Source organism: Pseudophryne corroboree, chromosome 1, assembly GCF_028390025.1.
Source record: "Pseudophryne corroboree isolate aPseCor3 chromosome 1, aPseCor3.hap2, whole genome shotgun sequence".
Classification (NCBI taxonomy): domain Eukaryota; kingdom Metazoa; phylum Chordata; class Amphibia; order Anura; family Myobatrachidae; genus Pseudophryne; species Pseudophryne corroboree.
Window position 1 is genome coordinate 561,790,714 of NC_086444.1, and position 24,786 is coordinate 561,815,499.

At 46.7% G+C, this 24,786-nt stretch overlaps 1 protein-coding gene across 3 annotated transcripts in view; it reads right to left on the reverse strand.

Moving 5' to 3' along the window:
- Positions 1 to 24,786, reverse strand: part of FOCAD (focadhesin) — an 872,056-nt gene that overhangs the window by 188,604 nt on the left and 658,666 nt on the right. For all 3 annotated transcript variants that reach the window (XM_063914161.1, XM_063914160.1, XM_063914162.1), the window contains 3 exons: positions 9,729 to 9,817; positions 4,040 to 4,081; positions 3,499 to 3,607 (listed from right to left, as the gene is read on the reverse strand). In XM_063914161.1, the coding sequence (XP_063770231.1) occupies positions 3,499 to 3,607; positions 4,040 to 4,081; positions 9,729 to 9,817 (240 nt within the window). The remainder of the gene's footprint in view (positions 1 to 3,498; positions 3,608 to 4,039; positions 4,082 to 9,728; positions 9,818 to 24,786) is intronic.

The window sequence follows — 24,786 nt, forward strand, 5'->3', positions numbered from 1 at the left end:
GTGACTCAATCTTGAATTTGAACCTCTGTATGTAAGTGTTCAAAGATTTTAGATTTAGAATCGGTCTCACCGAGCCGTCCGGCTTCGGTACCACAACAGTGTGGAATAATACCCCGTTCCCTGTTGCAGGAGGGGTACCTTGATTATCACCTGCTGGGAATACAGCTTGTGAATGGCTTCCAAAACTGTCTCCCTGTCAGAAGGAGACATCGGTAAAGCCGACTTTAGGAAACGGCGAGGGGGAGACGTCTCGAATTCCAATTTGTACCCCTGAGATATCACCTGAAGGATCCAGGGGTCTGCTTGCGAGTGAGCCCACTGCGCGCTGAAATTCATTGAGACGGGCCCCCACCATGCCTGATTCTGCTTGTAAAGCCCCAGCGTCATACTGAGGGCTTGGCAGAGGCGGGAGAGGGTTTCTGTTCCTGGGAACTGGCTGATTTCTGCAGCCTTTTTCCTCTCCCTCTGTCACGGGGCAGAAATGAGGAACCTTTTGCCCGCTTGCCCACGAAAAGACTGCGCCTGATAATACGGCGTCTTCTCATGTTGAGAGGCGACCTGGGGTACAAACGTGGATTTCCCAGCTGTTGCCGTGGCCACCAGGTCTGAAAGACCGACCCCAAATAACTCCTCCCCTTAATAAGGCAATACTTCCAAATGCCGTTTGGAATCCGCATCACCTGACCACTGTCGTGTCCATAACCCTCTACTGGTAGAAATGGACAACGCACTTAGACTTGATGCCAGTCGGCAAATATTCCGCTGTGCATCACGCATATATAGAAATGCATCTTTTAAATGCTCTATAGGCAATAATATACTGTCCCTATCTAGGGTATCAATATTTTCAGTCAGGGAATCCGACCACGCCAACCCAGCACTGCACATCCAGGCTGAGGCGATTGCTGGTCGCAGTATAACACCAGTATGTGTGTAAATACCTTTTAGGATGCCCTCCTGCTTTCTATCAGCAGGATCCTTAAGGGCGGCCATCTCAGGAGAGGGTAGAGCCCTTGTTCTTACAAGCGTGTGAGCGCTTTATCCCCCCTAGGGGGTGTTTCCCAACGCACCCTAACCTCTGGCGGGAAAGGATATAATGCCAATAACATTTTAGAAATTATCAGTTGTTATCGGGGGAAAACCACGCATCATCACACACCTCATTTAATTTCTCAGATTCAGGAAAACTACAGGTAGTTTTTCCTCACCGAACATAATACCCCTTTTTGGTGGTACTCGTATTATCAGAAATGTGTAAAACATTTTTCATTGCCTCAATCATGTAACGTGTGGCCCTACTGGAAGTCACATTTGTCTCTTCACCGTCGACACTGGAGTCAGTATCCGTGTCGGCGTCTATATCTGCCATCTGAGGTAACGGGCGCTTTAGAGCCCCTGACGGCCTATGAGACGTCTGGACAGGCACAAGCTGAGTAGCCGGCTGTCTCATGTCAACCACTGTCTTTTATACAGAGCTGACACTGTTACGCAATTCCTTCCAACAGTTCATCCACTCAGGTGTCGACCCCCTAGGGGGTGACATCACTATTACAGGCAATCTGCTCCGTCTCCACATCATTTTTCTCCTCATACATGTCGACACAAACGTACCGACATACAGCACACACACAGGGAATGCTCTGATAGAGGACAGGACCCCACTAGCCCTTTGGGGAGACAGAGGGAGAGTTTGCCAGCACACACCAGAGCGCTATATATATACAGGGATAACCTTATATAAGTGTTTTTCCCCTTATAGCTGCTGTGTCTTTAATACTGCGCGTAATTAGTGCCCCCCTTCTCTTTCTTAACCCTTTCTGTAGTGTAGTGACTGCAGGGGAGAGCCAGGGAGCTTCCCTCCAACGGAGCTGTGAGGGAAAATGGCGCCAGTGTGCTGAGGAGATAGGCTCCGCCCCCTTATCGGCGGCCTTATCTCCCGTTTTTCTATGTATTCTGGCAGGGGTTAAATTCATCCATATAGCCCAGGAGCTATATGTGATGCATTTTTTGCCATCCAAGGTGTTTTTATTGCGTCTCAGGGCGCCCCCCCCCAGCGCCCTGCACCCTCAGTGACCGGAGTGTGAAGTGTGCTGAGAGCAATGGCGCACAGCTGCAGTGCTGTGCGCTACCTTGTTGAAGACAGGACGTCTTCTGCCGCCGATTTTCCGGACCTCTTCTGTCTTCTGGCTCTGTAAGGGGGCCGGCGGCGCGGCTCTGGGACCCATCCATGGCTGGGCCTGTGATCGTCCCTCTGGAGCTAATGTCCAGTAGCCTAAGAAGCCCAATCCACTCTGCACGCAGGTGAGTTCGCTTCTTCTCCCCTTAGTCCCTCGATGCAGTGAGCCTGTTGCTAGCAGGTCTCACTGAAAATAAAAAACCTAAAACTAAACTTTTCACTAAGCAGCTCAGGAGAGCCACCTAGTGTGCACCCTTCTCGTTCGGGCACAAAAATCTAACTGAGGCTTGGAGGAGGGTCGTGGGGGGAGGAGCCAGTGCACACCAGGTAGTTCTAAAGCTTTACTTTTGTGCCCAGTCTCCTGCGGAGCCGCTATTCCCCATGGTCCTTACGGAGTCCCCAGCATCCACTTAGGACGTTAGAGAAAAAAGTTTGGCACAAGCCAAGGACCTGGTGCACCAAGAGGGGAAGCTTGGGATGACTCTAGAAATAGTGCTTGAGGACATATACTGTAAGTATGTATCACGTATGTATGATTGTCCACAGAAAGATAAACATGCTGGGTCATTGCTACACAAACACATTGATCTGGACATCGCTCAGATTTTACACTTTAATTTTTTAAGAAATTAAGGGGTAGATGTATTATATGTCAGTATGAGGGGAGAAGCGGTATCAGCGCCATTAAGTGTGCTGATACCGCTTCACCCCCATGTATGAAGGAGGAGATGTGCGTGCCCGTTATTATCAGTGCTGCTCTCTTTAAGATTGAGTGCCAATGTTGTGGGCAATATATGAGTGGTCAGTGACAGTGACCGTTCCGACACATGCAGCTATCGATTTCAACAGCTGCAGGTGTTGTTGCCTGTACACCACAGAAGGAACAGTGCTGGCCCTGGCTGCCGGTTCCGGACTGCATATGACCTCATGCATTTGTTGTGAGATCTCGCGCATGCCCAGTGAGCTGGCCGGAGGAGAGACACTAGGCTGATGCGCTGTGGGAGGTCTGGCGGGGATTGGCATGAGGGGGAGTGACTTTTCACTTCCCTGCTCTGGCATACAAGATGTTAATACATCTTGTCGCTACCTCTTCCTGCTTTGCCTCAGTAAAGAGGAGAAGCAGGAAGCGTTACACCGACACAATATGTGTTGGTATAATACATCTACCCCTGAATCCTATGTTCCATGGATGAAAACTCAAAAGTAAAACACAGCACTAATTTCCAAAGAAATAATATAACATCACACAGTCCTCGATACATTTTATAAGTCAAAATATTATAATATGTTTCATTAAACAACAACTCTCCTCTGGGACACACCTCTGGGGCACCATCAGTTTCTGAAGGAAGACTGCTTTCATATTTAGAGACAGCGACAGCCAATCCAGTCAGTGCTAGAAGGGCATTCCCCTTCACCACAGGGCTATCTCTGCAAAAAAAACAAAGATCGGAAGTGAGAGCTGTGACTAGAAGAAACACTTGCTGGCCCTGCTCATGGCTCAAAGCAGCCAGAGGTTTAACCGTAATCTTTCAGTGTTCTTGGCAGGCAAGTTTGCATGACACATCAGACAAGAAAAAATGGAAGTACAAATCCATTTATGAAAAGAAAAGCCAGGTTATATATAAGCGTGAGTTCCTGTACCAAGGCAGAACTTCACCACCATATAAATGGATAAGTGAAAACAGTATTCCCAGTGAAGGTGAACGTCACATTGGAATGTGGGGAAGGTAACTAAGGAATTGGGAAGACCATTCACAAAGATAATAGACCACAGAAAAATAACATGTTACATCTCTGCCACAAATGCAGCTTATGCTATAAAAAGAGCGGCAGAGAAGAAAGATAGCTTTTAGAGCTTACTTGACGGCAGATCTGATAACCTCGGTTAGGGCATCTCTCACCCTGTAATAAGAATAGGGAAAATACAAGTTACTGCAGCGATATAAAACAGAAACACAGATCCAGCTTCCAAGTATTGCATTTGTGCTTTATTGTGTTTTATTCGCCCTCTAATCAATGTTCAGCACAAAGATCAGTGCTCTAAGATGGACTCAGTCCTAGTGGTTTTATGAAACCCATTCAGCAGCAAACGGTGACATTGAAAAACAGCAGACGTTGCAGCCCTCTATTACCACAATCTCTCAGGATCACATAACAGAACTACTGAAGCTAGTAATCAGAATTTCAATGTAAAACGTTCTTCCAGCTTTGGAAGCTTGGCAAAAGGAACGATTAGCTAACTCTTTCTGTCATTCTTTTGGCTACAATATGTGGATTTTAATACTTATGTCCGTATTTATCAATGAGTGATAAATTTCGCTGTGAGTGGTAAATTTCACCAGCCAATCCGTTTCTGTCATTTTTCAAACCCAGCCTGTGACATGGAAGTTAGGAGCTGATTGGCTTGTGCAAATTATCACTCAAAGTGAAATTTATCACTCATTGATAATTAAGAGCATTAATTGTTTAACTTTCACGTAACAGTGCCGGACTCTACTACCATTATACTGTATATAATTTTAATAGTATCCCACCTGGATCTAAGTGGCACACAGCTTTGTTATATAGGCTTATTAGATGACCTTAGAATAATGATTATTGTAAGTTGTAAGCATAGTGATTATTGTCTTGCTTCAGCTTAATTTCCTTGACTGTAGTAAGACTAGGTTGAGAGCAAGACATCAAAGACCATCATATCCATATCATTACCTCTGCATATAAATGCTTAGGGGTATATGCAATTGCGGTCGAATTCCCGAAATTGTCGAATTTCGGGTCATTTTCGCCCAAAAAAAAAATTCGCCTATGCAATTCAGTGCTTTCCGACCAAAAAACGGACTTTCAAAATTCGACTTTTTGAAATTCGAATTTTTGCAAATTCGACTTTTCTGCAATGATACAAGTGCTGCAATTCGACCAAAGCATATTCAATTCAAGTTTGGAAATTCGACAGCAGTGCTTTTAGACAGCAAATTCGTCATTTTCAATCCGCCACACTTTGGAGGGTGAAAACAATAAAAAAAAATTTAAACATGTTTTTTTTTATGTTTTTTTTTTAGGAATAGCATATCTATTTATATTAGAAGGGATTAGGTACTTTTTTTTTGTTTTTTTGGAGGCACAAATATTATTTATATATTTTTTAAAATATTATTTTTTTTTATTTTTTTTTTTATTGCTGGAACGGTAAAATCCTAAAAAAAAAATGGCGTGGGGTCCCCCCTCCAAAGCATAACCAGCCTCGGGCTCTTCGAGCTGGTCCTGGTTCTAAAAATGCGGGGAAAAAATTGACAGGGGATCCCCCGTATTTTTAAAACCAGCACCGGGCTCTGCGCCTGGTGCTGGTGCCAAAAATACGGGGGACAAAAAGAGTAGGGGTCCCCCGTATTTTTAACACCAGCACTAGCTGGACAGATAATGCCACAGCCGGGGGTCACTTTTATGCCGTGCCCTGCGGCCGTGGCATTAAATATCCAACTAGTCACCCCTGGCCGGGGTACCCTGGGGGAGTGGGGACCCCTTCAATCAAGGGGTCCCCCCCCCCAGCCACCCAAGGGCCAGGGGTGAAGCCCGAGGCTGTCCCCCCCCATCCAATGGGCTGCGGATGGGGGGGCTGATAGCCTTTTGTGATCATGAAAAGATATTGTTTTTTCCAGCAGTACTACAAGTCCCAGCAAGCCTCCCCCGCAAGCTGGTACTTGGAGAACCACAAGTACCAGCATGCGGGAGAAAAACGGGCCCGCTGGTACCTGTAGTACTACTGGGAAAAAAATACCCAAATAAAAACAGGACACACACACCGTGACAGTAAAACTTTATTACACACTGCCGACACACACATACTTACCTATGTTCACACGCCGACATCGGTCCTCTTCTCCAAGTAGAATCCACGGATACCTGAAAAGAAAAGTTCAATATACTCACCTCAGCCATGGTCCAGAGATAAATCCACGTACTTGGCAAAATAACAAATCGCAAATACCCGACCACCGGACTGAAAGGGGTCCCATGCTGACACATGAGACCCCTTTCCACGAATGAGACCTGTCAGTGACAGCTGTCACACAAAGGTCTCTAAAGCCAATCAGGAAGCGCAACTTCGTTGCGCTCACCTGATTGGCTGTGCGCTGTCTGAACTCAGAAAGCGCATCGCACAGCCCCGTCCATTTTATTCAATAGTGGGAACTTAGCGGCTAGCGGTGAGGTCACCCGCCGGTCAGCGGCTGACCGCGGGTAACCCCACCGCTAGCCGCTAAGTTCCCACCATTGAAACTAATGGAGCGGCTTTGCGATGCGCTGTCACAGCACAGACAGCGCACAGCCAATCAGGTGAGCGCCACGGAAGTAGCGCTTCCTGATTGGCTGAAGGGACTTCAGTGACAGGAGTCACGTGATGTCCCGGCATTCGGGAGAAAGGGGTCTGATGTGAAAGCATGGGACCCCTTTTAGTCCGGTATGGAGCGGGTGTTCGGTTTGTTTTTTTAACAAGTACGTGGATTTATATCTGGACGTGGATGTACCTCTGGACGCTGGAAGGTGAGTATAATTTTTTCACAGGTACCCTCGGATCGTCGGAGACCGTGGCAGTCGGCATGTCAACATAGGTAAGTATGTGTGTGTCGGTAGTGTGTAATAAAGTTTTACTTTCAAGGTGTCTGTGTACTGTTTTTATTTGGGTATTTTTTTTCCAGTAGTACTACAGGTACCAGCGGGCCCGTTTTTCTCCCGCATGCTGGTACTTGTGGTTCTCCAAGTACCAGCTTGCGGGGGAGGCTTGCTGGGACTTGTAGTACTGCTGGAAAAAACAATATTCTTTTCATTATCACAAAAGGCTATCAGCCCCCCCATCCGCAGCCCATTGGATGGGGGGGGGACAGCCTCGGGCTTCACCCCTGGCCCTTGGGTGGCTGGGGGGGGGGGGGGGGGAGACCCCTTGATTGAAGGGGTCCCCACTCCCCCAGGGTACCCCGGCCAGGGGTGACTAGTTGGATATTTAATGCCACGGCCGCAGGGCACGGCATAAAAGTGACCCCCGGCTGTGGCATTATCTGTCCAGCTAGTGGAGCCCGATGCTGGTGTTAAAAATACGGGGGACCCCTACTCTTTTTGTCCCCCGTATTTTTGGCACCAGCACCAGGCGCAGAGCCCGGTGCTGGTTTTAAAAATACGGGGGATCCCTGCCCAATTTTTCCCCGCATTTTTAGAACCAGGACCAGCTCGAAGAGCCCGAGGCTGGTTATGCTTTGGAGGGGGGACCCCACGCCTTTTTTTTTCCCGGTTTTTTCCCGTTTTTTAAAATCGCGGCAAAATCCGCCAAATCGGCCGATTTTCGCCCGCGGTTCTGTCGAATCCGATTTTCATTGAATATGGTGAATTCCGGCAGCCACCTGCCGGAATTCACCTGTCGAATTGAGTCGAATTAAAAAAACGGCGAAAAATTGCCGCGATTCGCAGTGAATTGCATATACCCCATAGCCTGGTTTTATTACTATGTTTATTTCCAATGCAGAGCAAAAACTGCTGACGCTATGTAAATAATTATTAGCAGGGAGGAGCCTTCTCATCAGGAAGCAATTCACATACTAATTAGTATAAAAAACAATAACATTTATCTTATAAAAGATGCATAATTGCAAAGTGAACAAGAGCACATATAAAGTGCTGTAAACACATACAAAGGTTCCTTATAATGTTTTGTGTGTTGACCTGGCTTCAGGTGGGTCTGCATTCAACTGAAGATGATCATTGCAGCACATCAAATAGCACATTATGCTTTGAACATGGCAAAGGTACAACATAAATATACTGTATTAAACTGGTCAAACTTTTAACATTCCAATCAGTGTTCTGTTTAGTTAATACAGAAAAACATTGATGCTGTCCCCTGATATACAGATGTGTCCTCATACATCTTTGCTCCATGCGCTACATGTTGCATTACTCATAACGCGTGAGTGCCGCATGACTATCGCCTAGCGGTTTTTTTTTTTTTTTGGGGGGGGGGGGGGGGGGGGGTCAAAAAAAATGCGTCTTAGACGCACAGTAATTTAATAGGACGCACAAGCAGCTACTGATTAAAATTATATGCAGCATGCCTATATTCTGTGTGTGACTGCATTCGCTTTCAAAATGCTATGCTACAGTGCTTTCATGGAAAACACTGTAACATGGCATTTCGGATGCAGTTAGAGCTCCAATTACACCCAGAATATAGGCATACTCTGCATCTAAGACGCATTTTCATGGAAAAACATTTAATGGCATGGCGCGACTTCCAGGGCTGTTTAGCGTGACCGCAGCAAGGATGGAAGAGGATAACACTGCTGAATATGGCCAATGTCTCTCTCTGTGCTCAAAAGGTGAGGTGTGTGAAGGGAATGACTGCGCTGTAATAGATCTCTCAGCAGCCAAGGAGAATACAGGAGTTCTCCAAATAGGATCCCAGCAAGAACGTGAGTAAAAGAAAAAATAGATTCTACCTATAGGCGCTGATCCTTGTTTGCAAAGAGGTCATAAGGATATAATAAACCTTATGGAAAGGCTGGATATCAATTAAAATTCACCAAATGTTGGACTGTTGTTTTAAAATATTAAAAACAGAATTTATTGTACAAACAAATTACATAAATGAAGTCGCAATCGAAATAGATCCTACCAGTGCAGGTAGAAGGAGCCGCAGGTGTTGTAATGCAGAGTACCCCGAGAAATACCCTGCATTGGCTCCCAGTGGTTGTTTCCCAAAGCGATACCAGCGTCCAGAAAGTCCAGTAATCCGTGATGGCATGACAGGATAATGCCTATGCGTTTCGGGACTCCAGGCCTTGACAAAGGGACCTGGAGTCCCGAAATGCGTAGGCATTATCCTGTTGTGCCATCACGGATTACTGGACTTTCTGGACGCTAGTATCGCTTTGGGAAACAATCACTGGGAGCCAATGCAGGGTATTTCCCGGGGTACTCTGCATTACAACACCTGCGGCTCCTTCAACCTGCACTGGTAGGATCTCTCTCTCTGTGCTGTTTGGTTATCTGTCTCTAACTGGCCAGCTATCTGTCCAGATCCGGTATGATATACCAGCTGACAGGATGACGGCTGTCAGTATGTCGACAGTGGCATCCCGTCTGCCGGAATAACGGCAGTGAATCTGCTTGCTGGCTGCCACGCTGCTAGATTCTATTCCCACTTGGTTGATGGTGTGGACCCACCAACCGAGTGGGAATTAGGGGCGGGTGTCGGTATGCAGTCCATCGACAAACTGCCAGATGTCGCTGCATTTTGAATGCATCCCCTCTGTCCAAAATCATCACATATTTCTCAAGACTATTATTTTGGCCCCGGTGACATGAGACTCCCCAAAAATGTGCATGGGAACTATGTGGTCATTCTTACTTGAAGACAGGGTTTACGGTGTAAGAAAACATTATGTATTACATTCTCTAGAACAGTAATATGAGTATTTGCTGTGGTTAGAACTTCAGTTTATATGAATGACTAATGCAGATTTACCCTAGGACAAGGCCCACCAAAAGATTAACTATTTATTACCAGAGCCAAGCTGTAAAAGTTTTATAATGGAGTTCTTGTGGGTCATCTTTCCCATGCTTCAGCTGCATCTCCAGCTCAGCCTGTCTACCCTGCAAATACAACAGAAAAATTATAGATATCCAGATACTTAAAAAGCAACTAAAACCCCCAACAAGATATTTACATGTTGCTGAGTTAAGATAAGATTAAAGCAGATGACAGGTCACAGAATATAAAATGGTTGAGGCAACAGACATAATCATCAACTTCATGGCTTTAGAGTGAATGTATTGTAAGAATAGCATGAATCCACCAAAATACTAATAGCAGTTAAACTCATAGCCTAGGCTAGTATCAGCAATTAGACAGATGAAAAGCATTGGGGTCCCCTGTCACGATGCTGCCGGACAATTCCACAAATATGCCAATTTGAGAATTGCCACATGCGGCGTGAGGGTCACTTCTGACACACGGGATTACTTAAATACTTCAGCTGCCACCAGCAAGAGGAAATGAGTGTATAAACGCAAGGTAGCCTTCGCTTCTACCTGTCACACACACACACTCACACTGCAATACTTAGAAAAGTAGGTTGACGTGAGCCACACGGGCCCTGAGTTCATAAGAATCACAGAATCAGAAACTAAACCCCTGTTGACATAACAAACAAATTGGGCTCATCAGACCTCAATGTCCAGAGCTTGGCAATATCTGCTTTTGATGTAGAATTGCAATCCCCTTTTACAATGGTCATGTCAGGATCCAGGCCATAGATAAATTATTTTTTGGCCAATAAACAATTCTCCCTCTTATCAGTATTTATAACCTCTGGTCTGGTCATTGCACATGTCATCTCAAACTTTATGGTCTGCAGATCTCCCCCAGCCTGGATGTATGGAGGTTAAATGCAGGACATTGCCTGTCAGCCATTTTGTCACATCTAAGCTGAAAGAATACAAAAGTATATATATATATAGTCACTTGAAAACAATATTGGTGATTATTCCTGCAATAATCACCACACCTTAGATCACATATAATTTGTGATCCTCCTTTCTGTTTTTAAACATGACATCTCCCAAAAATGAAGATATCAGCACTACAACTGGCATGTCTGGCGGTGCTGTAGCAGAGAAATCTGCAACTTGGGGTCCCACTGACAACTATCCCTCGCCTGTTTAGCACAGTGCTGAATTTCCTTGTGGAATCATGCATACAAAAATATGGGGCCCAACTGCAGACAATACCAGCTCCACAGATGAAAAATTTAAGGTTCTTCCCACACCCAGGTTGATGAAGGTGCGACAATAAATCACATTTTCCCTAGTAAACTAAATGTCTCAGCAATCCATAGTGGCTTTAAACTGCCTGTAGTACTAAATGCCAGCATAGCTTTCCAAGCATGCTAGACCTTGTAGAATTTCTGTGATAGCACTATGCATGCAACTAGGGCTTATTGGGTCCTGAAGGTCACCATGTAAAATGCTGTAAATAAAGAAAGAACACACACCATATTAAATTGTGTGTGTGTGTGACACCATATTAAATTGTGTGTGTGTGTCTGGGGGCCTGGCACTCCACGCAAATCACTTTAGCTGCTGCCGATGCCCTCACAAGGGAGTAGATAGCGGTATTGCAGGTGCAGCACTCAAAGCATACTTTCAATAAAAGGCACAGTCCCAATACCCGGCACTCAAGCGTTTCTTCATAAAGTATTACTTTCCCGGTACTTTCTGTACAGGATCCTGGTTTGGCATCCCTCCACATGTACACTCCAAACAGCGGCACTTATTTATTTTTATTTTTTTTAACAATTTATTGTTCACCTAAACCATATGGGGAAGATGTATAAAGCCTTCTACACAGTGAAGTAGACAAGAAAAGAAGTTGCCCATAGCAGCCAATTAACTTCAACCAGAATGTACTAGATAAATGCTTGCTAGAAGCTGACTGGTTACGTTGGGCACCTTCTCCACTTCTCCAATCTTTAGTAGGTTTAATATATCTTCCCCTAAGTCACACACAACACTCATACAGGCCTGCATGATGTGTGTAATAGAAAACTTATCTGTTCTGCCTAGCAATTATTAAAATCTCCCTTTTTATATCACATTCCCAAATGATGGCACTACTAAGGTATTTTTCTTTTCAAAAACTGGCATTCCTATGGGAGGTCTCAGGTTACTCTCTGACCTCTCAAAACAAATTAACCACTTATCATTAAGCAAATAATCCCTTGTATTTTAGTTATGTAGTGTTTAAATAACTAAACTACAGTATCAGCATGTGACTTTCTTAAGAACACACAGACAGAACATTATTCAATGGCATTTAATATTGTCAAAACAGCCACAGTTTAAGGCAGAGGTTCTCAAACGCGGTACTCAAGGCACTCCAACGGCCCAGGTTTTAGGTATATCCATGGCTCAGTAGAGATAGTTAAATCAAATTGACTGAGGTGCTAATTAGGTCACCTGTGGCCAAGCTGGATATACTTAAAACCTGGACCTTTGTGGTGTCATGAGGACCGCGTTCGAGAACCTCTGGTTTAAGGTATAAAAATGAATATAACACAATGATACACAATAATATAAAGTTAAGAGTTCTCCAAAATAAAAAAGCAAAACACAGAAAAAAAAACATATGCAACTTCACATCTGTTGCAGGAGATCAGACTTGCTTCCAGAAATATGACAATCTCTGCAGTTATGCAGGATATGATAATTTCTTTCCACCCACTGCTACCCCGTGCAAGGTGAATTAAATAGGATTTTGGTACTTACCGGTAAATCCTTTTCGCCTAGTCCGTAGAGGATGCTGGGGACTCCAAAAGGACCATGGGGTATAGACAGGATCCGCAGGAGCTTGGGCACACTGAAAAGACTTAAACTGGGTGTGAACTGGCTCCTCCCTCTATGCCCCTCCTCCAGACCCCAGTTACAGGAACTGTGCCCAGGAGAGACGGACATTTCGAGGAAAGGATTTTTGTTTAAACTAAGGGCTACAAACTTACCAGCCCACACCAGAAACATACCGTACAACCGGAGTAACAGTAAACCAGATAACAGTATGAAGTAACCACAGCAACAAGCTGAAACAAGAAATACACAACCCGTGTATAAACTAATTTTACCAGTAAGAAAAAATACAAGAAACAGTCCGCACTGGGATGGGCGCCCAGCATCCTCTACGGACTAGGAGAAAAGGATTTACCGGTAAGTACCAAAATCCTATTTTCTCTTACGTTCTAGAGGATGCTGGGGACTCCAAAAGGACCATGGGGTTTATACCAAAGCACCACAACGGGCGGGAGAGTGCGGACGACTCTGCAGCACCGACTGAGCAAACGCAAGGTCCTCATCAGCCAGGGTATCAAACCTATAGAACTTAGCAAAAGTATTTGAACCCGACCAAGTAGCTGCTCGGCAAAGCTGTAACGCCGAGACTCCTCGGGCAGCCGCCCAAGATGAGCCCACTTTCCTGGTAGAATGGGCTTTTACTGACTTCGGCACTGATAGCCCGGCCGAAGAATGAGCCTGCTGAATCGTACTACAAATCCAGCGTGCAATAGTCTCTTTTGAAGCAGGATGACCAATCTTGTTGGAAGCATACAGGACAAACAGTGCCTCAGTTTTTCTGGCAACAGCTGTCCTAGTGACGTAGATCTTCAAAGCTCTCACAACATCCAGAGATTTTGGAATCGCCACAGCCTCCGTAACCACCGGGACCACAATAGGTTGGTTAATGTGAAATGAAGAAACAACCTTTGGCAGAAATTATTGACGAGTCCTCAATTCCGCCATATCCGAATGAAAAATCAAGTACGGGCTCTTATGAGATAAGGCCGCCAACTCTGACACTCGCCTGGCAGACGCCAGCGCCAACAGCATAACTACCTTCCAAGTGAGAAATTTTTAAAATCAACCTTACGCAAAGGTTCAAACCAGGAAGACATGAGAAACCGTAAGACCACATCAAGATCCCATGGAGCTACAGGAGGCACAAACGGAGGATTGATATGCATTACTCCTTTCACAAAAGTCTGAACCTCTGGGAGGACAGCTAATTCTTTTTGAAAGAAAATAGACAAAGCCGAAATCTGCACTTTGATGGAGCCTAATTTCAGGCCTGCATCTACTCCCGCCTGCAAAAAGTGGAGAAAGCGACCCAAGTGAAAATCTTCCGCAGGAGCCATTTTAGACTCACACCAGGAAACATACTTCCTCCAAATACGGTGATAATGTTTCGCCGTAACCTCCTACCTAGCCTTAATGAGAGTGGGAATGACCTCCCCAGGAATCCCCTTATGAGCTAAGATCTGGCGCTCAACCTCCATGCCGTCAAACGCAGCCGCGGTAAGTCTGGAAACACGCATGGACCCTGTAACAACAGATCCTCTCTTAGAGGAAGCGGCCAAGGATCTTCCACCAGTAATTCCTGAAGATCCGGGTACCAGGTCTTTCTTGGCCAATCTGTAACGACGAGAATCGCCTGAACCTGTGCTCGTCGAATGATCCCCAGTACCTTTGGAATGAGAGGAAGTGGAGGGAACACATACACCGACTGGAACACCCACGAAGACACCAGGGCATCCACTGCACTGGCTTGGGGGTCCCTTGACCTGGAACAATATCTCGGGAGCTTCTTGTTGAGACGAGACGCCATCATGTCGATCAACGGAATTCCCCAACGTTTTGTCACCTCTGCAAATACCTCTTGGTGAAGAGCCCACTCTCCCGGATGGAGATCGTGTCTGCTGAGGAAATCTGCTTCCCAGTTGTCCACTCCAGGTAGGAAGACTGCTGACAGAGCGCTCACGTGTAGTTCTGCCCAGCGAAGGATTCTTGTGGCCTCCACCATTGCCGCTCTGCTCCATGTTCCGCCTTGACGGTTTATATGTGCCACCGCTGTGATGTTGTCTGACTGTACCAGGACAGGTAGACCCTGAAGAAGGCTTCTTCCTTGTAGCAAGCCGTTGTAAATGGCTCTTAACTCGAGAACATTTATGTGGAGACAAGCTTCCTGTAGTGACCATTTCCCCTGGAAATTTCTTCCTTGGGTAACTGCGCCCCAGCCCCGGAGACTTGCATCTGTTGTCAGAAGTACCCAATCCTGGATACCGAACCGGCGTCCCCCTAGGAGGTGAAAACTTTGTAGCCACCACAGGAGAGAAATTCTGGCTCTGGGAGGTAGACTTATCTTCCGGTGCATGTGCAGGTGAGACCCGGACCATTTGCTCAGCAAGTCCCACTGAAACACCCGTGCATGAAATCTGCCAAATGGAATGGCTTCGTACGCCGCAAACATTTTCCCCAGAACCCGAGTACAGTGATTGATTAACACACTCGTCGGCCTCAGAAGTTCCCTGACCATCGTCAGCAGTTCCAGAGCTTTTTCTTCTGGAAGAAATACTCTCTGTAAATCCATGTCCAGAATCATGCCCAGAAAAGGCTGGAGAGCGGTCGGAACCAACTGAGATTTTGGCAAATTGAGTACCCAACCGTGCTGTCGCAGAACTGACAGTGACAAATTCACACTTGTCAGCAACCGTTCCTTGGACCTCGTCTTTATCAGGAGATCGTCCAAGTATGGGATAATCGTAACTCCTTGTTTGCGAAGGAGAACCATCATTTCCGCCATGACTTTGGTGAAAATCCTCGGAGCCGTGGAAAGCCCAAACGGCAACGTCTGAAATTGGTAATGAGAATCCTGTATCGCAAACCTGAGGAAGGCCTGATGCGAAGGATTTATCGGGACGTGTAAGTAGGCATCCTTTATGTCGACTGATGCCATAAAATCCCCCCCTTCCAGGCTGGCAATTACAGCTCGAAGAGATTCCATTTTGAACTTGAAAACTTTCAAATATGGATTGAGGGATTTTAGATTCAGAATCGGTTTGACCGAACCGTCCGGTTTTGGCACAACAAAGAGGCTCGAGTAGAACCCCTCCCCCCGTTGGGACGAGGGAACGGGAACAATGACTTTTTGTAGACACAATTTTTGTATCGCTGCCAGCACCACCTCCCTGTCCGGAAGAGCCACTGGTAAGGCCGAAATGAAGAACCGGTGAGGGGGCATCTCCCGAAACTCCAGCTTGTATCCCCGAGACACAATCTCTAGGACCCAAGGATCCAGGTCTGATTGAATCCAGACCTGACTGAATATTCGCAGACGGCCCTTCACCGGTCCGGACTCCCCCAGGGAAGCCCCAGCGTCATGCGGTGGACTTGGTAGAGGCAGGAGAGGACTTCTGGTCCTGGGCGCCTGACACTGGAGGCGGCTTCCTTCCTCTTCCTCTACCTTTTGAAGCGAGGAAGGACGAACCTTTTCCATGCCTGTATTTATTGTGACGAAAGGACTGCATCTGCTGATGTGGTGCCTTTTTCTGTTGTGCGGAAACATAAGGAAGAAAAGAGGACTTACCCGCAGTCGCGGTAGAGACCAGGTCAGCCAAGCCGTCCCCAAACAAGACAGTACCTTTGAAGGGTATAGCTTCCATAGCTCTCTTGGAGTCGGCATCAGCATTCCATTGATGGATCCACAACGCCCTCCTGGCCGATATCGACATGGCATTGGCTCTTGATCCCAAGAGACAAACATCCCTCGCCGCATCCTTCAGGTAATCTGCAGCGTCCGTGATATAACCAAGAGTCAAAAGAACATTATCTTTATCAAGGGTATCCATATCATTAGCTAAATTCTCAGCCCATTTGGCAATAGCACTACTCACCCATACCGACGCCACAGCAGGTCTGAGCAATGCACCCGAATTAGTGAAAATGGACTTCAGAGACGTCTCCAGCTTGCGATCCGCAGGATCTTTGAGAGCTGCCGTGTCAGGAGACGGAAGCGCCACTTTCTTAGATAAACGAGATAGAGCTTTGTCAACATTTGGAGACGCCTCCCCTATTTATTCCTGTCATCAGAGGAGAAAGGATATGCCATATAAATCCTCTTGGGAATCTGCCACTTCTTGTCCGGCGACTCCCAAGCCTTTTCACAAAGAGTATTAATTTCATGAGAGGGGGGAAACTTCACCTCAGGTTTTTTTCTCTTGAACAAACAAATCCTTGTTTCCTGTACCGCAGGTTCATCAGAAATGTGTAAAACATCTTTTATAGCCACAATCATGTACTGAATACTCTTAACTAATCGTGGATGTAAAGCAGCCTCAGTGAAATCGACATCGGAATCAGAGTCCGTGTCTGTATCAGTATCTACCACTTGAGTAAACGGCCGCTTTAGCGACCCGGACGGGGTCTACACCTGAGACAAAGCCTCTTCCATGGACTTTTTCCACACCTGTGTCTGTGACTCAGACTTATCTAACCTCTCTGATAAAGTAGCTACATTCGTATTTATCGTACTTAACAATGCGAGTAAATCAGGTGTTGGCTGCGCCGACAGGCCCAAATCTAGCCCTGCATCCGCTCCCCCAATAACCTCCTCTGGTGAATAACATTCAGCCTCAGACATGCCGACACGAAGTACCGACACACAGATACACACAGAACGTCCCAGCTAGGTGACAGGCCCACAATGAAGCCCAGATAGAGGACACAGAGGGAGTATGCCAGCTCACACCCCAGCGCCCATATATCCCGTCAAACGATATATGTACCCAGCGCTGCTTAAATAATAAAAATGCACCACACTGCGGCCCCCTCCTCCCGATTAGCTCCCCGTTACTTGTGAGAGGAATGTGGCGGTCCCGGGCAGCGTCTCCTTCAGCCGCGTGTTGAAGGAAAAGATGGCGCTGCGAGCCGCGGGACGAAGCTTCGGCCCGCCAAATTTGAAAATGAAAAGATGCCGGCGGGGGTTGAGAAACGGTACCGAGGCACCGAAAAGCCTTCTGCCGGCCCCAGACCACAGTAACATGCTGCCCAGTTCGCCCCCCCCAGTGCCCAGCACCCTGAGAGTGACATTGGTGAAAGTGTGTGGGAGCATGGAGCGCAGCGTTACCGCTGCGCTGTACCTTCCGTTACTGAAGTCTTCTGCCGTCCTGAAGTCTTCTGTTCTTCTCATACTCACCCGACTTCAGTCTCCTGGCTTCTGTGAGGGGATTGACGGCGTGGCTCCGGGAACAAGCAGCTAGGCGCACCAAGTGATCGAACCCTCTGGAGCTAATGGTGTCCAGTAGCCGAGAAGCAGAGCCCTTAACTAAGTAGAAGTAGGTCTCTCCCTTCAGTCCCACGATGCAGGGAGCCTGTAGCCAGCAGGTCTCCCTGAAAATAAAAAACCTAACAAAAGTCTTTTCTAGAGAATCTCAGGAGAGCTCTCCTAGTGAGTGTCCAGTCAGTCCCGGGCACAAAGTCTAACTGGGGTCTGGAGGAGGGGCATAGAGGGAGGAGCCAGTTCACACCCAGTTTAAGTCTTTTCAGTGTGCCCAAGCTCCTGCGGATCCCGTCTATACCCCATGGTCCTTTTGGAGTCCCCAGCAACCTCTAGGACGTAAGAGAAATAAGTATATATTAAGTATATATATAAATTAAGAGAAATTAAGTATATATATAAGAAATATTTGTGACTATGCTAAAGACATCCTTTATTGCTTGTATAATATGTAATTTACTTGTGATTAAGACCTAGCCATGACAAGGGCCGATTTAAGGCTAGTGGGGGGCATGGGGCAGCAAAGGTGTGAGGCCCCGAACGTGACTCTGCCCCCAGCCACTGTCACTACTATGCCTCTTAGAGGAGCAGGAGAGAGTATGTGGGAAGTGAAAAAAACCCAGAGGGTGTCAATGAAAGAGAGAAAGAAACAGAGAGAGGGGTGGTTAGAGAGAGGGCGTCAGGGAGAGATAGAGGAGAAAAAAAGAGGTAAGTGGTGTCAGGGAGAGAGAGAGAGAGATGAGAGGTGTCAGGTAGAAAGATAGAGAGAAGAAAAGGAGGGGAGAGAGGGGAGCAAGAGAGGGAGACAGGGTGTCAAGCAGAGAAGGAATAGCAGGGGGAGCGAGCAGGAGAGAGAAAAAGGGTGTCAGAGAGAGAGAGAGGGAAAAAACGTGTCAGGGAGAAAAAGAGGGTAAAGAGAGGGAGGTTAGTCAGGGAGACAGAGGGGGGAAAGAGGGAGACAGAGGGGAGTATGAGAGGGATAGAGACAGGATGTCAAAGAAAGAAGGAGGGAGACTAAGCAGGAGAGAGACAAAGAGACAACAGAGAGAGGGGAGCAAGATAGCGCATGTCAGGACGAGAAAGAGGGAGAAAGACAAAGACAGAGAGAGATCAAGAGAAATAGAGGGTGTCACAGAGAGAGAGGGAGGTGGAGCGAGCGGGAGAGAGGGTGTCAAGGAGGTATAGAGACAGAGGAGCAAGAGCGAGGGAGAGTGTGTCAGGGAGAGACGAGAGGAAAACGAGAGATAGAGTGTGTCGGGAAGAGAGAGAGAGGCGGTGTCAGAAAGGGGAGGGAGATAGAGAGGAGCAAGTGGCAGAGTGTATCAGGGAGAGAAAGAGGGAGAGAAAAAGAGAGAGCTAGAGGGGAGCAAGAGAGGTGTCAGGGAGAGAGAGGGTGTCAGGGAGGGAGAGAGAGACAGAGAAAGAAGGGAGTGTGTGTCAGGGAGAGAAAGGTGGGAGAGAGAGACCTGTTGAAGGCTACAGCACAGGTCTTTGTTGATGGGTGGGCACTTCACACCATTAGACACCACCCCCTACTCCCACAAATTGCGGCACTACACTACTGCCGGACACCAGTGCAGTGTGTGGGCCCTGGGTGACCGCCCGTCTATAATACGGCCCTGACCATCACATAAGGTTTTCTGTATTTATAATCTATGGAATTCCAAGTAGAAAGCAAGGAGTGAACTCCCACTACATGGATTGAGGCAAGTGTCAAATGCATGCAAGTATGCATAGTGACTTGTATGTACACAGAGTGCATTTTACATTACTACAATGGATTCACGTCCAACCCTACATAAATTACATAATGTATACTAAACCTCAGTTTGTACTATCACATTAAGGCGGCAACAAATATGAACACTGGGGGCCTAATTCACTAAGGATTGCAAATACAAAGCTTCTCACAGCAGCTTTGCAATTACTATCCTTAGCAATGGAAATGCATTTGTGATGCAATCCCAATCTCAGCCTTGCCGTCGCAGTGTGGCTTCTGAGGCCAATGAAACTGTGCCCCCATTTTTCTGAACGCCGTCCGTCCCCACCCCTCCCTCTGAAAGCCTCTGCCTGTCAATCAGGCAGAGGAGTTTGCATTCCTGCTCCAAGAACGTGGGACCTTTTCTGCATATGCGCAGGACTTGACCATACCAAATCTGATTAGGTTACTAACATGCAGGCTCTGAAATACTGTAAGCTTTGTGAGAACCTGGGTTGCTCTGCTATATAGGGCACTAGTGCACAAAGGAAGGCTGAAACAAGCATAAGCATATTATCACACCTGTGACTTTGGCAACAGATGTTAATGACGGGATGTAATGCAGTCCGAAATTACCGGAGGTGCGTGTTGCTGGATGATCTCAGACATAAAGTGACAGTCACTTACAAGGCATGGTTCCGTGATCGGCAGGCAACCCGCCCCTCCGACGATCTCAGACTGCATTACATCCTGCCATAAGAGCATATGCAGCATGTGTGTCCACCTCCGAATTAAGCCCAGTGTTCTATGGAGTGAATCCAATTACTCGTGATGTTTCAGTACTTATAATACCACTGACTCGCAGATTAAGTTCAGTCCCACAAGCCTGCAAGCAAAAATGTGCTAGTCCAGCACTAGAAGGAACCGTTGAGGATGGGAGTTCAGGTGCAACAGCAGCAACTAGCACCCTTTGGGGGGAATAGGATTCCACCCCCCCACCTATGTATTTCACTTAGTGTTTGATAGACATTCTCATATGAATCCATTGGATTTTACAAAGTCAATTCTTGTTAACATGCTTTGCAGGCATGTGTGAACTAACACTTATTTTCAAAAGCAGATGTTTCTGCTCTAAATTTATGCCTGCTTTTCATTGGTTTTACATAAAGGCCTTAGGGTTTCTCTTGGGAAATACATCACAAGTAATTAAAACCCAACTCACTGAGTAAACCACTTTCTATAATTGATGAGTCACATTTATGAGGCTTCAAGTTGGAGATCCCCTTTGTATCACTAGATTGGTTAAGTCATGGATTCTTAAGGGGGGTACTCACGGAGCGATCGCTGCTTAAAATCTAAGCAATCTGACTAGATTGCTTAGATTTTAAGCAGTGATCTCTCCGTGTGTACCCCCCTCAGCAATAGCGATGCGCAGCCCCGCACATCGCTATCGCTGGTGCTAGATTGGCCTGCATGCAGGCCAATCTAACGGGTCACTCACTTCACACGCTGGGTTCGCTCAGCACACATCTCTCCCTACATCTGCCAGTGAGTACTGGCCTTATCTTCTATGATAAATTAACAAATGAGAGTTCCTATTCAGTACAGTTATCTGAGATATGGGAAGCACTGATAATGTTCAGTGGCATTTAACAAGTGCATATTTTACTTTCCAATGTCATATCAATGCACAATTTACATGCATCCAAAATGATATTTTCTCATGTACCTATAATCCAATTTTTTTATCCTCCTGTCTCCCTCATCTGCTTTTATTGCTGGTTTGTTATTTTTAATTTCATTGTTAGGAATTCAAGAACGTTTGCCTATGATGCAATATGGAAAATAAGATTTTACTTACCGATAAATCTATTTCTCGTAGTCCGTAGTGGATGCTGGGGACTCCGTAAGGACCATGGGGATATAGCGGCTCCGCAGGAGACAGGGCACAATAATAAAAGCTTTAGGATCAGGTGGTGTGCACTGGCTCCTCCCCCTATGACCCTCCTCCAAGCCTCAGTTAGGATACTGTGCCCGGACGAGCGTGCATAATAAGGAAGGATATTGAATCCCGGGTAAGACTCATACCAGCCACACCAATTACACCGTACAACCTGTGATCTGAACCCAGTTAACAGTATGATAACAACGAAGGAGCCTCTGACAAGATGGCTCACAACAAGAATAACCCGATTTTTGTAACAATAACTATGTACAAGTATTGCAGACAATCCGCACTTGGGATGGGCGCCCAGCATCCACTACGGACTACGAGAAATAGATTTATCGGTAAGTAAAATCTTATTTTCTCTGACGTCCTAGTGGATGCTGGGGACTCCGTAAGGACCATGGGGATTATACCAAAGCTCCCAAACGGGCGGGAGAGTGCGGATGACCCTGCAGCACCGAATGAGAGACTCCATGTCCTCCTCAGCCAGGGTATCAAATTTGTAGAATTTAGCAAACGTGTTTGCCCCTGACCAAGTAACTGCTCGGCAAAGTTGTAAAGCCGAGACCCCTCGGGCAGTCGCCCAAGATGAGCCCCCTTCCTTTTGGAATGGGCTTTTACAGATTTTGGCTGTGGCAGGCCTGCCACAGAATGTGTAAACTGAATTGTATTACAAATCCAGCGAGCAATCGTCTGCTTAGAAGCAGGAGCACCCATCTTGTTGGGTGCATACAGGCTAAACAGCGAGTCAGATTTTCTGACTCCAGCCGTCCTGGAAACATATTTTTCAGGGCCCTGACAACGTCAAGTAACTTGGAGTCCTCCAAGTCCCTAGTACCCGCAGGTACCACAATAGGTTGGTTCATGTGAAAAACAGAAAACACCTTAAGGAGAAATTAAGGACGAGTCCTCAATTCTGCCCTGTCAGAATGAAAAATTAAGTAAGGGCTTTATATATGATAAAGCCGCCAATTCTGACACACGCCTGGCTGAAGCCAGGGCTAATAGCATCGTCACCTTCCATGTGAGATATTTTAAGTCCACAGTGGTGAGTGGTTCAAACCAATGTGACTTTAGGAAACTCAAAACAACATTGAGATCCCAAGGTGCCACTGGGGCACAAAATGAGGCTGTATATGCAGTACCCCTTTTACAAACATCTGAACGTCAGGCACTAAAGCCAGTTCTTTCTGGAAGAAATTCGACAGGGCCGAAATTTGAACCTTAATGGACCCTAATTTTAGGCCCATAGACAGTCCTGTTTTCAGGAAATGTAGGAAACGACCCAGTTGGAATTCCTCTGTAGGGGCCTTCTTGGCCTCACACCACGCAACATATCTTCACCAAATGCGGTGAAAATGTTTTGCGGTTACATCCTTCCTGTCTTTGACCAGGGTAGGGATGACTTCATCTGGAATGCCCTTTCAGGATCCGGCGTTCAACCGCCATGCCGTCAAACGCGGTCGCGGTAAGTCTTGGAACAGACAAGGCCCCTGCTGGAGCAGGTCCTTTCTTAAAGGTAGAGGCCACGGGTCTTCCGTGAACATCTCTTGAAGTTTCGGGTACCAAGTCCTTCTTGGCCAATCCGGAACCACGAGTATCGTTCTTACTCATCTCCCTCTCATGATTCTCAGTACTTTTGGTATGAGAGGCATAGGAGGGAACACATACTCTGACTGGTACACCCACAGTGTTACCAGAGCGTCCACCGCTATTGCCTGAGGGTCCCTTGACCTGGCGCAATATCTGTCTAGTTTTTTGTTCAGGCGGGACGCCATCATGTCCACCTTTGGTTTTTCCCAACGGTTTACAATCATGTGGAAGACTTCCCGATGAAGTCCCCACTCTCCCGGGTAGAGGTCATGCCTGCTGAGGAAGTCTGCTTCCCAGTTTTCCACTCCCGGAATGAACACTGCTGAGAGTGTTATCACATGATTTTTCGCCCAGCGAAGAATCCTTGTAGTTTCTGCCATTTCCCTCCTGCTTCTTGTGCCGCCCTGTTTACGTGGGCGACTGCCGTGATGTTGTCCCACTGGATCAATACCGGCTGACCTTGAAGCAGAGGTCTTGCTAAGCTTAGAGCATTGTAAATTGCCCTTAGCTCCAGTATATTTATGTGGAGAGAAGTCTCCAGACTTGATCACACTCTCTGGAAATTTTTTCCTTGTGTGACTGCTCCCCAGCCACTCAGGCTGGCATCCGTGGTCACCAGGACCCAGTCCTGAATGCCGAATCTGCGGCCCTTTCATAGATGAGCACTCTGCAGCCACCGCAGAAGAAACACCCTTGTCCTTGGAGACAGGGTTATCCGCTGATGCATCTGAAGATGCGATCCGGACCATTTTTCCAGCAGATCCCACGGAAAGGTTCTTGCGTGAAATCTACCGAATGGGATCGCTTTGTAAGAAACCACCATTTTTCACAGGATCCTTGTGCAATGATGCACTGATACTTTTCCTGGTTTTAGGAGGTTCCTGACTAGCTCGGATAACTCCCTGGCTTTCTTCTCCGGGAGAAAACATCCTTTTCTGGACTGTGTCCAGAATCATCCCTAGGAACAGTAGACGTGTCGTCGGAAAAAACTGCGATTTTGGAATATTTAGAATCCACTCGTGCTGTCGTAGAACTACTTAAGATAGTGCTACTCCGACCTCCAACTGTTCTCTGGACCTTGCCTTTATCAGGAAAGCGTCCATATTTCTTTTAAGAAGAATCATCATTTCGGCCATTACCTTGGTAAAGACCCGGGGTGCCGTGGACAATCCAAACGGCAGCGTCTGAACTGATAGTGACAGTTCTGTACCACGAACCTGAGGTACCCTTGGTGAGAAGGCAAATTTGGACATGTAGGTAAGCGTCCCTGATATCCAGTGACACCATATCGTCCCCTTCTTCCTGGTTCGCTATCACTACTCTGAGTGACTCCATCTTGATTTGAACGCTTGTATGTAAGTGTTCAAATATTTCAGATCTCACCAAGCCGTCTGGCTTCAGTACCACAATATAGTGTGGAATAATACCCCTTCCCTTGTTGTAGAAGGGGTACTTTGATTATCACCTGCTGGGAATACAGCCTGTGAATTGTTCCCAATACTGCCTCCCTGTCGGAGGGAGACGTTGGTAAAGCAGACTTCAGGAACTTGTGAGGGGGAGACGTCTCGAATTTCCAATGTACACCTGGGATACTACGTGTAGGATCCAGGAGTCCACTTGTGAGTGAGCCCCCTGCGTGCTGAAACTCTTGAGATGACCCCCTACCGCACCTGAGTCCGCTTGTACTGCCCCAGCGTCATGCTGCGGACTTGGCAGAAGCTGTGGAG